General features: G+C 40.1%; 1 protein-coding gene across 1 annotated transcript in view; it reads left to right on the forward strand.

Moving 5' to 3' along the window:
• Nucleotides 1-19,329, forward strand: part of LOC136884743 (dystrophin, isoforms A/C/F/G/H) — a 1,317,506-nt gene that overhangs the window by 427,498 nt on the left and 870,679 nt on the right. Inside the window, exons 44-47 of the mRNA XM_068230054.1 lie at nucleotides 4,480-4,590; nucleotides 8,192-8,368; nucleotides 9,821-9,928; nucleotides 14,019-14,202. Of these exons, the coding sequence (XP_068086155.1) occupies nucleotides 4,480-4,590; nucleotides 8,192-8,368; nucleotides 9,821-9,928; nucleotides 14,019-14,202 (580 nt within the window). The remainder of the gene's footprint in view (nucleotides 1-4,479; nucleotides 4,591-8,191; nucleotides 8,369-9,820; nucleotides 9,929-14,018; nucleotides 14,203-19,329) is intronic.

The raw sequence follows: 19,329 nt of genomic DNA on the forward strand, positions 1-19,329 counted from the left end.
AGGGAAGACGGATAAGAAAGATGAAAGCGAGCAGCTTGACCCAAGACTGAACTAGGGGACCTGTAGTTTCTGACTCACGCTCCCAAGATAAAAGTCCCTAGGACCCTTTTTAGACAGGCAGGGGATACCATGGATGTATTCTTCCAGTCCCCCCACCCACAGCAGGTTGTTGTTATTTGTTAAATAGGAGTCTTTTTTTATCCATAACTTGTTGGAACTGAATGAAGTGGCTTGTAAGGAATTGCTTTCTTTTTTTCAAATGAATGAATAAAGCTGTCTGTGAGGGTTCAGTGTTATGTTGTGTCACGTGGTGCAGGTAGCACTCCATGCGGTCACAGTTCACGGTCTGGGTGGTTGGACTTGGCCGAGTTAACCACAACACGGTAGAACACAGGAGCAGTGTGCCAGGAGGTGTGGTGTATAAATAGCCATGCAAGCTCAATGGCACTTGTTTTTTGTTTGTGGCCGGCATGTCTGAGCGTGGAACTGTTTTGTTATGTTGATGTCTCACTTGTGTTTGGATTAGGTTACACCTCTGGTAAGTGATCTCTCTGTGGGATGCCTCTTTATTACTTCCTTGGTTTCCTTTTCTTCTTAAGTGCACTTCTGTTTGTTTTGACTCCCATTACCTCTCTTCTTCTGTCATTGTCTTTCTGGACCGGTTTCTTTATATTTCCTTTGTTCCATAGGAGTTGCAAACTCTGTAAGAGAAGCTCATGAAAGAATTATTTCATAAAATTCCACTTTTTTCAGTACACGTTGAGATTTATTAAAAATCAAAATCGATGTAACATGTTAAAATAACGGGAGATGTTTCACCTGTAATATAATAGACATCATCAGCTGTATTGTCCTTAACATTAAAATTAAAATGAAAGTGGTAGACTAGACATAAGGCTAAACTTAAGATGCTACATAAAACGGCTTATTACACTAAAAGAACTAATACAAAAACACACTTATTTACATAAAATGAGCACCTGAGTGCACTTGACATATGTGTTACGTCATTAAAACTTCACAGTGGGTAAAATAACGTGTTTGTTGGTCGTGATTGACATTTAACATTGGTAAGCACTCAGTTACACTTGTGTATGTATGTATTAAACTTTTATCTTCGTAGGATTAAAAAAAAAAAATGCTACTCTTGATCTACTGATTACCAAGCTCAATAGCTGCAGTCGCTTAATTGCGGCCAGTATCCAGTATTTGGGAGATAGTAGGTTCGAACCCCACTGTTGGCAGCCCTGAAAATGGTTTTCCGTGGTTTCCCATTTTCACACCAGGCAAATGCTGGGGCTGTACCTTAATTAAGGCCATGGACGCTTCCTTCCCACTCCTAGCCCTTTCCTATCCCGTCGTCGCCGTAAGACCTATCTGTGTCGGTGCGACGTAAAACAACTAGCAAAAAAAAAAAAAAAAAAAAAAAACCAACTCCTGATTAAGTTTGTGATTGTGACAGTTTAAGATCGTGACCTTGTGATGAAATTTATAACTTTCAACATCTGTAAGAGAAGACACTAGGTATCTTTCCCAGTTCATTCCCATATTAATCTTGAACTGTGTTGCCCATTTGTTAAACTTATGTCTGTGCAAACAGAATTTTGGGAAATAAAGAAAAATATATTCCAAGCTTTACACTGTAGACAGATATGTGATTCCTGTTCTGTAGTGTTCATAAACTTGTCTTAAAATAAAGTGAGAGGACAAGTGGACATAAAAACAGGAAATTGTTTGGACATAATACATTTTGTGCTGTTAACAACTGTTCATAAACTGAGACTCAAAACAATCACTTACCCAAACAGGTTGCTGTGAAACTGTAACAGAATCATAACATAACGAATGAAGATACAAGCAATAAAGAGAAGAGTACGAGAAAAAGTAATTAGGTGGAATTACACTCACCTGAGAATATTTTACTCAGTTATAATTACAAATTATTTTATAATGATCACAAATATAAAGATAGGAACTTTCCACCTAATCAATACATTTATTTATTATACATACATATCCCACGTCGTTCCATCTTAAGCGATGGGTCGGCGAACAAGGCTTCTCCACCAGTTCCGGTCTCTGAACTTCTCTCCTTCTTTGACGCTTTCCAAAGTATGTTCTCGCTGTTCAATGTCAATCTTCACTATGTCCTTATACCTGAGTCATGGTCGCTCTCTTGGTGTTTTGTCTTAAGGTACTTAAAATATTCTTACATAACAGTATCGGTTTTGACCCTATGTATGGCTCATCTTTAGCTGCTGAAGAACCTTCATCTTAATAAAAACAATATATAATATTAAAACACTACTTATGCTAATTATAAATGACTAATGCTAAATTACAATGATATGTTGTGGTAATAAAATATGCTTGAAAAAGTAGTTTGAAAGTCTAAAATTTTCACCAGTTTGTTATGCATTGCTTTATGTTAGTTAAGTCTTAGTTGCCACTAAGAAGTAAGCTGGAAAGTAATTCAATTACTTGTCATGGATCTTCCTCTTAGGATGCCGTTCCATTACCACATGGCAGTTTTACTTTTGTTGACTGCAGTCTGAAGTAATTCTGTCAAAGAAGTATTGATCCAAATCTCCAAATTTTTTAGCCATTTCATCTGAGGTTCTCCATGCTAATGATGGCCAAACCTCTCAGGAGGTTTCACTGTGTGTCTCAGATATTAACTTTTTCTTTTCTTCACGGTTTCAATAATTTCTACGTCATTCTCGAGTCTTTGTTATGTCGTTTGTCCAGAGGATTCTTAATATGTGCCTGTAGACCCACATCTCATATACTTCAAATTTTTTTGGTAGTGGTTGTGGTCAGTGTACATGTTTCTACACCATATGGCAAGATTGAAGACATAGCATTTCACCATTCAAAGTTTAGCCATACAAAGTTCATCCACTCCTGATGCTTTTCCCACTTTAATTTGTTTTACAGCAGTTTCCACTTCTACCACTGTGATTTCACTCTTAGATTCTATCTCCTCACACTCTACCTCTATCTTCTCATCTATTCCTCTTCCCACATTCAGGGGTTCATCAAAGTAATCCTTCCATCTTTTCAGACATACGGCTTTTTGCTGATGATGTTATTCTGTATAGTGTAATAAATACATTACAAGATAGTGAGCAACTGCAAAATGACCTCGATCATGTTGTGAGATGGACAGCAGGCAATGGTATGGTGATAAACAGGATTAAAAGTAAAGTTGTGAGTTTCGCAAATAGGAAAAGTCCTCTCAGTTTTAATTACTGCATTGATGGGGTGAAAGTTCCTTATTGGGGCCACTGTAAGTACCTACGTGTTAATATAAGGAAAGATCTTCATTGGGGTAGACACATAAATGGCATTGTAAATAAAGGGTACAGATCTCTGCACATGGTTATGAGGGTGTTCCGGGGTTGTAGTAAGGATGTAAAGGAGAGAGCATGTAGGTCTCTGGTAAGACCCCAACTACAGTATAATTCCAGTGTATGGGACCCTCACCAGGATTACATGATTCAAGAACTGGGAAAAATCCAAAGAAAAGCAGTTTGATTTGTTCTGAGTGATTTCAGACAAAAGAGTAGCATTACAAAAATGTTGCACAGTTTGGGCTGGGAAGACTTGGGAGAAAGGAGACGAGCTGCTCTTCTGGATGGTATGTTACATGTTATAAATCTCATGATTAATCCATATTGAAAGTTGTTATGACTTAAAAACCAATGAAGGTATTTATTAATCCACCTATTCAATTGAATAGTATTGAATAGGTGGATTAATAAATACCTTTATTAGTTTTTAAGTCATAAGTGGTATGTTCCGAGCTGTCAGCAGAGAGAGGGCGTGGAATAACATTACTAGACACATAAGTTTGAGTGGTGTCTTTAAAAGTAGGAAAGATCACAATATGAAGATAAAGTTGGAATTCAAGAGGACAAATTGGATCAAATATTCGTTTATAAGAAGAGGAGTTAGGGATTGGAATAATTTGCCGAGGTAGATGTTCAGTTAATTTCCAGTTTCTTTGCAATCACTTAAGAAAAGGCTAGGAAAACAACATGTAGTGAATCTGCCACCTGGGTGATTGCTCTAAATGCAGATCAGTATTGACTGATTGATTCTCTTCTGTTGTTATTATGTCTCCTCTTCTCCCTTTCACTTGCTTTGTGTAGACTCTTCCTTTTCTCTCCCTTCTTAAAAGTCCACATAGCGACCTTTTACCACTGTACACATCCTCTTCCAGCACCAGAATATCACACAGAATTCTTGTTCTGATCCCTTTTAGTCTATCAAGTGTTAGAGGAACCAGAAGTCCATTGGACAACCTGTTGCAGAATTTTTATTAATTGTGCCATAAGCTCTGAATTTGTTAGCAGAGATGTTCAGCATGCTGATACTGTACCATACAAGTTTTTTCTTCATAGTTTTTAGGTGTTCCAAAAACCTTTCTCATGGTATCAATCTTTCAATTACTAATTGTTCTTTACTTTCTTGCAGGCTCGAGACGAGGAATTGTCTTCCAAGAGGCGAGATCTTGAAGCTCTGAGGAGGACAAAATCAACAGTGACTCCAGAACAAGTCAAGGAGTTGGTTTCTGCCATGGATAAGGTAACATGAGATTAATAAAGTCGTGTATAAAAAGATAGGGACATTTAAAATTGTAATGAGTTTGTGGGGTAGTAGAATGAATACAGAAGCTGGTAGTGTTCAACTTATAAAATTTATTATCCAATTACTTATTCTACACGTTAACACTTGCAGGCATACCGAGACCACAACTTACTCCCTTAGAACAGGACACATAATTTCACAGTTTGCGCTCTCTCTTAGTTCTCATTGTTCATTCACACGAATTCACTCAGACTTTGGCTGCTAGCCCTATAGTCTTGCTCGGTTACTTCGTTGCTGCTGTCACAGTCCACAGTTCACAGCCTGCACATGTCAGTCTGGAAGTTCAGGATGGTGTCTGCTGTGCACACTCTCTGATAGAACTCTGTTCACAGTCCCATGCTGATAACTAGTCTTTTCTTCCACGCAGCACCAGGACTCGTGATGTCCTTACACAGCAGCCGGCCCAAGAGAGACATACATACGATGACAGGCATACAGAACGAGGCCTCGGCTCCAACAGACTGGTTCACTCAGCTCAGGCTTAGCTCACACTCGACCACTGACTGACGGAGCTCAAACTGCGCTCTTTTGCTCGGTGGCTGAGCTCAAATTGAACTAAACCAACCTTGCAGGTCACTGTTGCCTTATATACGTATGGGCCAACATACCAGAACAGTCCAGAGGCTGGATGCATCCAGAAACCTCACGTCATAAAAGACTCCAGGTTAATCGTCTCATAATTCCATTTGACTGCTGTGCCACCACGAGCAGATAGAGTGTGGAGAGTGCTTGGATCTAAGCTTGACCCTGGGTGGTGCGGCTTGAAGGGGTGGACAGGCCCAATGGTGACGTCATGACTTAACCGTGCTGCTCTCCCCCCCCCCCCCCCCCCCAAAGTTGGGGGTTGAAATGACAGGCATAGATGCTGTGTGCCCTGCAATGTGATGAACACAATGCTTGCTCACTGTGGAAAGGAGGAGGTGTGAATAAACATTCAATCCTAGTTCTTGTATATCAGTTTCTTTTCATCCCTTGACGAGCTTGTTTCTGCTTGTAAGCTTCATCAGAAGAGCAAACATCAACATTTGGTGTTGGGCCACCTTTGGTCTTCATGAGGAAAGTGTGCTAGCTGTGAGCCTTGGGAAAACTGCAACAGAAAAATTTCACAAGGACCTAGAGGTGGCACTAGAGATGATCTGGATTTAAAAAAAATCTAGATAATCAAGAAATATATTAATACAAGCTACATATTCTATACAAATGAGAATTTAAAAAAACCCACTTTTTAGGTGTTTAGATTGATGCTTTCACAGGCTTTAATACTAGGCATGATGATAAACTTTCGAGCTTTTTGTGTGTTTAGGAAACAGTTTTCTTTATGTTTTGCAGAGAACTTAGCTCCATGTCATCAGAAGAAAAGCTTGTCTTCACAAGGAAGACTACTCTAATAATGAAGGTTTGAATTTTAAGAACGCTTTACCGTTGGTCTATAGTAAGTGGTACTGGCTCACTGTGCGCTAGCCTTGCGAATGGGAGGTGAGGACACTATCTTAGCTCCTATTAAGATGTTCCTTGTTCAGTCGTATGATAGTATAAGGGACGATCAAAAATCGCTGTGAACATTGAGGCATCAGGTTGAAGATCCTCACGTGGTAAAACACAGTATCCTGCTGTGTGAAGAAGTCCGTAACTGCCTGCTGCACTTCCTCGTCCGACAGCAAGCGTCAACCCTTCAGGGCCTTTTTGAACGGACTGAAGGCGTGATAATCACATGCGGGAGAGATCAGGACTGTAAAGTGGGTGCTTGAGTGTCTCTCACTTGAGTTGTCTGTACTGAATCAGGCTGGCCTCACAGATCCACCGGCGTCTTGTGTCGAAACGTGACCCGCACGAAACTTGGTGCACCATTCCACAACGGTGGTCTTCAACAGACATTCTGTTCCATACACAGTCTTCATTCTCCAACGGATGTCTACTAATGTTTGTCCTTTGGCAGCCAAGAACAGAATAACAGCACGTTGGTCCTGTTTGTACACATTTGGTAATAACGTCGCCATAGTTCATGTGGCCGCATTTAACGCACGCACGTCGGCACAACACGACTATCACAATAATCCCCTTGCCTACATGTCCGTGCTTATATACCCGCATCGCAGTCGTGCTACATTGCATGTCCGCTGCAGCAACGCCCTCAAACGGAAACTTTTCGATCACGCCATATAGCTTGACTGATGGGTCTGGCGATTTCTACTTTACTTGCAGCAAAAATATAGCAGTGGAACATTTTCGTACCTATTATTTGAAGGATGAGCATCTTCACTTTGGGAAAAATGAAACTGTGTGGATGATAAAATGGAAATCCAAAAAAATGAGGGCTGAATGAACGTGGTTTTTGTATGTTATTGTGTGTCATTCTTATTTCATTTAAGCACTGCAATAAGGGTCATCCATGCAAATAATCAATGTTTATAATTATAATTTATAATTATATATTTATAATTTAAAATTTACTCATTCGGAACAAATATTTCAGGTTCCCTATGGGAATCAACATCTTTATCATCTGATGGTGAGGCAGGCATCAATTTTTGAAAATGAGACAAAGTCTCTTATAGTGCATTGGCACTGCCGGTGGTTCCAAATAGCCTATGCAGTGGCCTCCACGGTATGCACTAGCCATGCGTCTTGGTGAGTGTGCCATTTACCAACTGAGGAGCCCAACTTGGCACACTGGGGCGAAACGCTGGCAGTCAGGAATGAGTTTGCTGGAAAATTGATAATGTCCAATAATGGAACAACTGTATTGGTATTACAAGCTCAGCCTGCCGAAGATTTGAAAAAAAATAATCAAGGGTCTCAAATCGAAGCCACATGCATGCACACCGGTTACACAGATTGGTATCACTTTCCGTTCTCACGTATAGAACAAAAACACACAAAATTAATGAAACGTAAACCACAATTGAGCAAAATACATAAAAGTCTGCAGAATAGAAAATCAAAACACAAGATCAGAATAACTATGACCGACCACAAAGTGTAATAAATATCTTATATTTTGAAGAGCTGAACCCGTAGGCTGTATATAATAATTAATGTTGTCTCAAGGCAGGGAGTCCAGTAGGGCGGACAGTAATTCCATGTAAAAGACCATTTAAATTCATACATTTTCACGCTGCGGTTGAACGTCTCAATTCTTACCACACCAGACATTGTTACCTCTTTAAGAGAGAGCAATCTAGAGAGAGAAATGCTTTGACAATTTCAGATGATCAGAGAGCGCCATCTGTCAAAGGGAAGTGAATATTACGTCACATTAGGGAACATTGTACAGACTGGTTGTCACTGACATCGCCAAAGAATGTGATAACCGAATGGTGCGACCCAAGGAGACCTTGATATAGATGTTGATTCCCATAGGGAATCTGAAATATTTGTCCTGAGTAAATGGTGTGGCACAACTTGTCATTTGACTTTGCTGGCCAAGGAGGATTACTTGCGACTTAGTAGGATTCAATTTCATGAACTTCAGGGCATTTTATTGATCATTTTCAGTGATTAATTATAATAAAGTTAATTGATTGTTTCCTCACCACAGGCCTCGTCTGGTTTAGCCGAGCACAGAGAGTACATAGAGTGCAAACTGTCTTCCCTCAAGAAATACACCATCAACCTGGATGCTGTAATAGCCTGGGTAATGGAGACAAAGACGAGGATAAACATCAGCAAAGAACTTCCAGAGAAGGAGAAGAAGAGGGTCATAGACAACATAATGGTGAGTACAAAGTGGATCTGTTTACACGGAGCTTCAGTAATAAGTCGGTTGCAAGATAGTGGGCAACCGCAAGAAAGCCTCTACAGTGTTGAGAGGTGGACAGCAAACAATGGTATGATGATAAATGGGCTGAAAAGTCAGGTTGTAAGTTTTACAAAGAGGAAAAATTCCTCTCAGATCTAATTGCTGTGTTGATGGGGTGAATGTTCCTTGTTGGGATTGCTGTATGTTCCTAGGTGTTAATATAAAGAATCACACTAATGGGATTGGAAATAAAGGTACCTAACAGACCTCTTCACATGGTTATGAGGGTATTTAGGGGTTGTTAGTAAGGATGTATAGAAGAGGGGATTCAAGTCTCTGTTAAGGCCACAATTAGAGTATTGTTCTAATGTATGGGACCCTCACCAAGATTACTTCATTCAAAAACTGAAAAAATCCAAAGGAAAGGAGCTCAATTTGTTCTGAGTGATTTCTGACAAAGGAGTAGCTCTATGAAAATGTTGCAAAGTGTGGGCTGGGAAGACTTGGGAGAAAGGAGACAAGCTTATCAACTAAGCGGTATGTTCCAGAGATGGCATGGAATGACATTGGTAGACAAGTAAGTTTGAGTGGAGCTTTCAGAAACAGGGAAGATCACAATATGAAGATAAAGTTGAAATTCAAGGGGATAAATTAGGGCAAATATTTATTTATAGGAATGGGAGTTATGGATTGGATTAAGTTACCTAAGGAGATTTTCAATAAACTTCCTATCTCTTTAAAATTATTTAAGAAAAGACGAGGTAAACATTAGATAAGGAATCTGCCACCTGGGCGACTGCCATAAATGCAGATCAATAAGCGAGTGAGTGATCACCTCTCAGCCATTAAACTGCTGGTATGTGAATCCTCCTTATCTTTCCATCATATACATTAGCCATGTGTCTTGTTAGGTGTGCTAGTTGCTAACTGACGAGCCCAAATTTGCACACTGGGGCAAAATGCGGGCAACTAGAATGAGTTAGTGGGAAAATTTATCATTTATATGGGAATTATTTTTGGGTAATCATTCCAGTTATAACCATTAAGCAAATTTAAGTGCTAAACGCATCCCTACCACAAATCGTAGCATAGGATGTGGTACACAAAGTTTGACACGGATTTTTCCACGATAATATCTCTCTCTCTCTCCTGGGGCAGTAACCGTGGTTTTGGCAACATTTTTTTCTCTGTCATTTTTTGTTGTTGTCAGGAGTTGAAGTAGGGAAACTACAAAAGACAGATCCGGGTTCCTAGGCACTGTACTGCATTGACCAGTGGTTGAGAATGGTTCATACAACAATGGAACCATTTCAAAGTACAAATGTGTGTTCTCCTGGAAGTGATGAATGTTTTCTTCTGAATTATGTTCAGACTTTTGGTGTTAATTGAATGTATATTATAAAAGTCTCTCTTTTCTCTTCGTTTCAGAACTCAGTGTATGACAGAGAGACAGAAGTGAAGGAAGTACTCGAGAACTTCACCAATTTGGAGAAGGAATGTGAAGGTGCCAAACAGCCTGTGTCTGTCGAACTCTTGGTAAGATATATCTTTTTATTTGTCGCTTCTTTTCCCTTGTGGCAGAACAAGGGGTAATTATTTTAGAAAAGGTGTTGTATTTTTGTAGTAGAGTCAAATTGAAGATTTGTTGTTTTTGATAGTTTTAAGAGGAAGTACAACTTGGCAACTAGAGATGGGGAATCTGATTCATTTATAAAAATCGATTCATTTGAAATGATTCACCAAAATGGTTTGAATCATTCGTTTGATTCGTTCATTCGACTACCACATGGCTGAGAGCTGGTAGTGAAACCATGGACTCAGATGAACCATTCGGTTACGTTCTTTATAACTGCTACTGCTTCACAAGTTTACAAGTTACAAGAAGTGAAATGTTGAGTAATATCCTTTTTAGAGTCGAAAAATGCTACGCCACCCTCTGACTAATCCTTTCCAAACTTAAGTAGCTTAGGAACTGTCGGTGGTTAACTGTGATTTTAAGAAAGTAACGTACATTCTTCAAAGCTACCATTCGAAACTATACAACAATCAAATTTGAAATTTATAGTAGTTATGAACATTTTTGTGGCAATTTGAAAGTGAATATTGACAGCAGTTCACCAGTTCTTTACTTTTAATTCTTTTTTAGTGAAGAAATATTTTTAAAATATCTGAAACCAAATGTAAACATGATCACCTGACTGTGAAATAATCAACCGTGACAAAGTAACTGCTACATTACGGTTTTTTGAACTTCGAGTTTTCTTGACAACATTCCTTGCGTTTTTCATTAAATTCACAAGATAGCAAATTCAGGCAAGTCACAAACTCTCTGTAGTAGGCAGTACAATAATAGGAAACAAATCTGTGCTAGGGCTGAGAACGAGAACGGGGAAGCTTCCATGTTCCACACGTTAGTTCATAGTACTTCAGGAGACGGGGACCTTTGAAGTAAACTTTACCTAATATTTCACAACGAGATGGAAGTTTAGTGTATATTACAGTTCTGTGAAGTGTGTGACTTGAAAGGACATGATAATTTCTTATTTTAAAAAGTTTTTTTTTTCCCTGTAAGGTTCAGATTAAATAAAAAATAAGTCATTGTTTACAAGTTGTCGTTGATTCAAAAATGGTGGATGCCTGATTTGGTGATATGAATCAGAACAAATGAGTAATGAAGGAACGAGTTGCGGCTGCCATCTCTTGATTCAGCTTTTGATTCAGAAATGAGTCGATTCATTTAGTACACTTAATAATGATTCAGTTATTCAGTGCAATGATTTGTTCATTATGAATCACTTGTTTAGAATCTCCCCATCTCTATTGGCAGCCATACTTTATTCTGGGGAGTGAGGGTGTCAGTAAGAAGAAAGGGAAGAACCTTGAAGAGTATGAAAGTGAGAAACTCACCCCCCACTCCCACCCAAACCCCCAGGTCACACAATTCTAATAACATTGGGGTGAGAACAGAACGAGTTGACGAAACAAAGTCATGCAGGAGATATTAAAGCAAAGATACTGGGACAAGTAAGTTGGAGTGATGCCAGTTTCAGGTACAGGCCCTGTAGTTGCCAACCCAAATTCCAAACCCGAGGGTCCCTAATGGGGCCATCAGAGTGTTGGCCAGCAGGGTAGGAGAGATGATGGTATACAATTACTTTTAATCACTAGATTGCATGCAAAAATTGAGGCGCTCTCTGACGATGAGATGGCAGGCCCGATCTAGGAAGCCAAGAATAACGGCCAAGAAGATTTGCTGCGCCGATCACGCATCACCTCGTAATCTGCAGGTTTGCGCTCGGTTTGCCACCTCCTTTGTGGCTAGTGTATCTCGAGATGTTATACGACGAAACTATAGTAAGCGGTACTCAAGGTTTAGTAACACGAGCCACCGCAATGTGGCGCACGCCAGTTCACTGTCGCACTATGGCCTCGAGGTGCAAAAATACCTTAAACCTAATAAATGACCTTCATTTCTCACGCCGTGACCCTTTTAAACTTCCCTGGCTGCTTCATAAAGTTTTTCTTATGCAATGGTTGGTTACAAATTCTCGGCCTCATCCTAGGTGTCAGTGACGTCATCCTCTTCCGTACGTGAACCAATCACCGATATAAGCAATGGAGTACAGCGTCTAAAACAGTATTTTTGGTTATAAAAGTAAATGTACTTCTAGGGGTGGGCAGGATGGTCCCTGGCAAGCGTATTGCACACATCTCTCTTCCATGATCAATTTAAAGTAAAGTTTGGAAGCATTTAAAGTAACATTCTTTGTAATAATCCGTGAGTACCGGTTGCTATATTTTTACCTGTTACACTGCCAAGGAATGTAAAAAAAAAAATGCAGAATGTAACTTTTTGCTCTGGTCAGTATCTTGACAAAGCATGTATCGACAGCTGCATTAAAGTTCTACCCCTAGGATTAATAGTTTCTGAGAATAGTGCAGTCAAATTTTGTCAGTCTAACACTGCCAGTGTAGGACTTACAACCTCCCCTTGATTGCTTGTTTTGCTTCAGCTCATAAGGAAGGAACCACATCACAGCAAGCTGAAATTCTGGAGAGTAGCTATGAAATCACACAGGAGTCCTCCATTGCGTGTAAACATGCTATGTGCGCGTGCGAGTCAATAAATCACATGTTGTGCTACCATATTCAAAGCTGAAAGCACTCGTAGCTAGGATGTTGATGTAAAAATGCCAAAGAAGTGTGTTACAGAACTGTGACAGTAGCTGTAGACCATTCTCTTGTGCTAGACCATCCAGAGGCAGCAAAACTATTGGATTCTTCTATAAATTTGAGGATTATTCAAGTCATTTTCCTGACAGCGTGCTTAATATTGCTGCCCAGGCTTACAGTATGCTACAGTTTCGATGCAGCTTTTGGTGGGGGACACTCAACAGTAACTCATGGAGAAGGTTTAGCTCAATACGCTTTCATTTTCGAAAAACTTGCGGTCAAATGTCATGACCCAGGATCTGCTTCGGACAAAGTGGAGGTGATAGAACTCTAAAAGGTGAACAAATTTTACTTAAACATGTCAGATCTGTAAACTAAGCATTTCCGAAAAATTGATGAATGCAGCCCGTATATGCTTGGAGAGTTACATCGCAGGCAACCGGAATGGTGGCCTAGTGGTCACTGTACTTGTCTGTGAACCTTAAAGCCATGAGTTTGAGTCTCGTCGCAGCTATCTTTGTGGATTTTCACTGTTGTCCCCATCATCTTTGGATTCCTTCCTAGAACTCTGGAACTTTAATGCCCCGCCCTCTTTGCCAGCTGTTCTGCATCTAAATCAACATTAGCATGCAACATTCTGTCAAAATCTGGTAGCATCTTCAATGCATTCCTTAGAAATTGAATTTCTAGCCATTGCAGCACTTGAATAAACCCCACATTTCACTCATTGAATGCCCAATACGGCATTATTAACACTTAGAATCGGTGTCTGATACCCCACAAATACTCTTTTTGGAACTGTCCTTTCCAGTTCTTGAAAATTCTTGTTGGTCTGGACATGATAATGTGTTACATACAAATCACACAACCATGAGGATAAAAACCAGGACATGTAACCGCCAAATAGCAACAGTGTGCAAGATGGTATCAGTTTATCACGCTGGCCACCACACGAAACTCCCTTAGAACATACGAATCTTCCAAAGAAAAAGGATGTAATCTAGAAAAATAGAAAATACTGCAGTGCTCAGGCCTGAAGGAACAGATCTAGAAATGAGGCGTGGCTCTCTTGCGTCATTGGCATTTAAATGGATGTTAAATGGTGTTTGGGGTAGATTTTCAGCAAGAAAACACATGCATATTATGAAATGGACTTCCAGCTATCAAAATAAATATCTAAAAATTGGTATTTTCAGCCCAAAATGGCTTACAACATCCTCTTAAGAGATCTCCATCAGTTTCTTTGATAAAACAGCACGTAGAACAAAAATAATAAACATTTTGTTCTGTTGACATATTAGAAATGAGCGCCATTGCTCTGCCCGTCGAGTTAATTCTTAACTTTTCATTGCCAGTGCTCTCCTGCCATTTATTCCACCTGTTTGTACAAGAAATAATTTTTAGCAAGCCTCTCTTACATACTGGAAGACTAATTATTGTTCTCTTCTTTCAGGAGAAAATCAAGAAGTTGAGGGAAGACTGGCAATATGTGAAAAACCGAGGCGAAGGTGTACCTGTGCAAGATGTCTTAGTCTCCGCTGTTGCAGCACCTGCTGCTGGATCATCGGCATCACCAGCACAGCCAGCTGTAACCAGCCAGTCCACCAAGCCGCTCTCGTCCCTGAAGGTTCGAACAGGTAGGACTGAAATAACTTCCTTAAAATGACATTTTTGAATATTTACATGCTTCTGATATGGGAATATAATGAACTGGGTTATAAGCTTGTCTGTCCATGGAGCTAGCTTACCTACCTTGGAGGGCCATGTTGAAGTGTACAGATGGTCCACACCATTCTTAATATTGGTCCAGACTTGTTAAACATATAAATACTGTCTGTACCTAGTGTAAAGAAAATTAACATTTGTATAAATTCTAAGGGCTGTGCAGAAAAAGGTAAATAATAATCATGCTTCCAAGGTGCTCGGGCAAAACTGCAGTTGTGATGTATGTTCTGCTGTCCCCTATCGGGCATGACAGTATATTAAATTTTATTATAGTCGCCAGCAGTTACTTGTTTCCGAGTTTACAGATTTCCTGGCTAATAGCTCACTTCAATTCACAGCATTTTGTGTTTAAACTTCCGGTGACTGTATAGGACAATTCTTGTGTAGAACATATGTCCACATATCACGCAGCTGAGGGACGGGGGAGATCTTGGCTGGGTTTCGCGAAGTTTGCGTTCCTGTCGCTTAATATCTTCATGTCTGTGGCATTCTTGTTCGAAGGGTTGAACTGAAGCACAGACACTTTGCCGCCAAAGTAAACGGTTTGTAGGTTTCTTTCTGCCATCTTTAAGGTTTGTTTCAGTTGGTCTTTGAAACATGTCAGGGAAGCACTCCATGGTCTTGAAATGGAGCCTAGTTCACCATAGAGGATCTGGCACAGTAGTCTGGTGTCATTCATACGGCGCATATGTCATGCCCATCTGAGGTGATGGCCACCAGCCAGTGCTTCTACACTCTTAGCACATGCTTTCTCGAGAACTTCAACATTAGAGACATAGTTTTCCCACTTGATGTTCATGATGGAGCGTAGCTTTTGCTGGTGAAATTGCTCCAGCTTTTTGATGTCACAGCGTTATAAGGTCCATGTTTTGCAGCCATAGAGAAGTGTAGAGATGACTACAGCCTGGTACACGATTGTAAGGTTTTTATTCCTGAAGACTCTGTGTGATAGTCGGCCAAAGGCCTCATGGGCAGAACGAAGCCTGTTTTCCACGTCCTGTTCTGGAGTGCAGGTCTTTGACAAGATACTCCCAAGGTAAGTGGAGTGGTCTACTATTAAATTTTATATAGCAAAGGTAGCTCTGCATGCTTGTATCAACAGAGCTTCAATCCACAGCTTTTACCATCTTAACAGTATGCTAACACCTTACTCCTTGTTGAAACTGGTGATTCCTGTACGATGGTTCTAGTAGCGAAGATTGCAGCTGCCACACTGTATCTGGCAGAAGACCTTGGAGCTACTTGAAGAAAGTTACAAAATTATGTAGGAAAATTGGTAATGCAGAATAATTTTTTTTCCTAAACATTGTCAGATCGTATGCTTTTAATACATTGCAGGCAGGTCCCAAGAACTCTCCTGTGTACCTGGCTGAGCATTGTGAATGGATCCCGAGTTTTCTTGTGTTAGCGTTTGCTGAGAAATATTTCAAGCGTCAAAGTTCAACTTGCATTCAGCAACTTAGATTTACCAATAATTCTTAACTGGAACTAATACTTTACCATAATGGACTGTACTGAGGTAGGTCAAATATAAACGGGATTTTTGTTCCTGAACATCGACAGTTGGTAGAACTGGCCCCGTGCTTCTGCTATGGTTAGGTGGGACCGTTAGGAGTGGAGAGAGCGTGCTGTTATATATTTCCTGCCGTTTTATCAGTAACGCTCACGATGTCAGAGCAACAGATGCACCCCTCGACTGCGCAACGCATAATTATAAAATTTCTTGCTCGTGAAGGAGTTACAGCAGCGGAAATTTTCCAGAGATTGACAGCACAGTTCGGCGATCAAACATTGTCAAGGATCCGTGTATTTGGCTTGCATAAAGAGTTCAAGGAAGGAGGAGAATGTGTGGAAAATCAGCAACACGATCGCCGTCCTTGGCCCAGCATTACAGACGAAAATATTCTTGCAGTTAAAGACATTATTGACGACTGTCGACAGGTGACAGTATAAAAAATTGCAGAACAAGTCGGAATCAGTTATGGGAGCTGTCAAGCAATCATCACAAATGACCTACAGTTGCATAAAGTGTGTTCCAGATGGGTAAGTTGAGACATTTGGAGGTCTGTCAGAGGCTTACAGTCAGATCATCACCTGCAACGAAACATGGGTCCACCACTATGCTCCCGAATCCAAAGAAGCCAGTAAAGATTGGCGGAGGAAAGGGGAGGCAGCACCAGTGAAAGCCAAGGCTCGACTGTCAGCTGGCAAGTTTCTTGCAACAGTTTTTTTTTTTTGATCGGCGTGGCATTTTGCTGATTGATATTTTTGCATGAGCAATGCACAATTAATGTTGCTTACTACTGCGAGCTGTTGAACAAGGCGAGGGTTGCATATCGCCGCAGAAGATGAGACCAACCAATTTGACAGGTCTTCCTCCTCCATGACAATGCGCGGCCCCATACTGCAGCTCTAACTGTCTCCAAGCTACAGGAAATGCACTGGACTACACTTGATCATCCTCCCTAGAACCTGGACTAATCATCCTGTGATTTCCATTTGTTCGGACCACTTAAAGACGCTCTAGGAGGGCAACGAGTTGAAGGTGATGAGAGTGTGGAAGACTTTGTGCGTAACTGGCTGGTGACATGCCCCTGTTCTTTTTACGATGAAGGCATGAAAAATCTGCCCATACGCTGGGACAAATACATTTCCAAAGCAGGAAACTATGTGGAAAAATAAATTGTAATTGCCTTGTGGTTTTCAATAAATGAATTTAAATTAAAAAAATTAAAATCCTGTTTATATTTGATTCTCCCTTGTATAAATGAATTAAGTGAATATTATTCTAAGCTTTTAACATTCAAAGATAGATCATTACTGCCTACTGGGTAAAGGCAGGTACACTTGCTGAATTGGAGATACTCCTGAAGCCTGTGGTAACTGGACGGGGAGGTTGCACAGAAAATAAAGGGTAGTTGGTACGCGCGGATGTTGCGATCAACAGTATTCTGTAAGAAAAAACTCACCTCCAAAATGAAACTATCTTTACACCAGTCTCTTTACAGAACAAATTTGTTGTATGGGAGGGAAAACTGGATGGGCTCAGGATATTGTAAGTTAGAAGTTAAAGACTTGAAAGTAGCAAGGATAATAGTTGGTACAAACGGGTGGGAACAATGGATTGAGGAGGTAAAGGCTGGGGTGGAAAGAGTATTTTGGAATGTACAGCTGTATATATAGTTGAGACTGGTTTATACATAACTCAATTCTACGTAATTCTTTTTTATATCTAAATTCCTGCACATACCGGCAAAATACAACTGAAAATCATAATAATTTAACCTCATTTTTATGTAATTCCATTATACGTGCACATTTTTATTAAATGCTGTTTATTTGTATCGAGCAAAGTTAAAGTAATGTCGCCGACATGTACATTTCCGCTGATCAAAAACGGACGCAAGTTAGAAATGTGATACATTAGAAACATGTACGATGGTAGTATGAATTACCATAAGTAGTAAGCAGTATATACTAATTGTATACATCATCATTACCCCTTATCCAGCTCCTGCTACGTCGGGGTATTTATGGCACTTCTCCATCTTCCTCTTTCCTTCCACCATTCCTCTTTCACGATCTTGTCCCAGTCTAAATTTCATCTTCTTACGCCGCTCTTCACTGATTCAATCCACCTGGTTCTAGGTCTTCCTCTTGCTCTCTTGCCCTCGCACTTCGTCTCCAGAATCTGTCTTGAAATTCTATTCTGCTCCATCTTCTTTACATGTCCAAACCACCTTAGTTTGTTCTTTTCAACTCTCTCATTTAGCTTTCCTATCCCAACTTCCTTCCTAACATCTGCATTTCTCACTCTGTCTTTTCTTGTCTTACATAGTACATTTTGTACATTATCTCTTTACTTTTCCTTGGTACTTCTTTGCTCCAAACAAGTTTTCTTACACTTTGGTAGAATGCATTACTCCGCTGTACCCTCCTGCTAAACTCCATGTCCACCCTAGCATTTTGCATTAATTCACTTCCCAGGTATTTAAACCTGTCCATAATTTCCGGACTCATGACTTCCAATTTTCACAGTGCCCTTTCCTTGCCTTTCCCCTCTCGACATCACCATAGTCTTGCTTTTCTCTGTACTGATTTTCATGCCATACTTCTCAATTTTTTCGTTCTGTAAATTTAGTTGTTGTTGCACTTCTTTGTTGTTCTCTCCCCAGATCACATCATCTGCAAATAGCAGTATCTTCATCTCTTTATCTCCATAGGCTTCCTTTGTTTCCTTTACCATTTTGTCCATGACCATAATAAACAAGAGAGGTGACAGCATACTCCGCTGTCTAAGTCCAGTCTTATTCCTAAGCTGTTCTGTCTTTCCAACTGGGGTCAGAACTCCGCTAACACAGTTGTTGTACATTTCTTGCACCATTTCTAACATTTCTCTTCCAAGTCTCTTTTCAACCATGGTTTCCCAAACCTTCTCTCTGGGGACTCTTATCAGATAGGGCCTACCTAATTGTATAATCAGTTGTATTGACAGGCAGACCAGTATTAGTCCAGTTTCTTACAGGATGATGAATATTAAGTCGATATAGATTTAGTAAGAACCATCATTGGTCACGTTTATTAATACTATTAAAATAAGAGGTCTCTTGTTGAAATATGTTCAGTCATTTTCTCATAATTTCCATTTCATCATTATCATCATCACCATTACTTCATCATCATGATTACCTAATGGCAATGCAACCATTCTTCTCTGTTTACAGCCCCTCATTTCATTTCTTAATAAGAACTACAATGAAGACTCTCTGCCAAGGCTTCAATGAATTTTTTTCCTTTGTCGTCCTCGGCCTTCCCTCCCCCATGATTTTCCCTTCCAGCAGATTGGTAAGAAAGGTATTGTATCTCAAGATGTGGCCAGTGAATTTAACTCTTCTTCTCTGTATCGTTAGCATCAGTTCTCTCTTCCCTTGAATTTCTTGCAGAATGCTTCTGTTTGTTCTCTTTTCAATCCCTTTAATCTTTAGCATTAGTCTCCAGACCAACATCTCAATCGCTTCCAGTCGTTTCCAATCCTGATA

Source organism: Anabrus simplex, chromosome 13 (assembly GCF_040414725.1).
Source record: "Anabrus simplex isolate iqAnaSimp1 chromosome 13, ASM4041472v1, whole genome shotgun sequence".
Classification (NCBI taxonomy): Eukaryota; Metazoa; Arthropoda; class Insecta; order Orthoptera; family Tettigoniidae; genus Anabrus; species Anabrus simplex.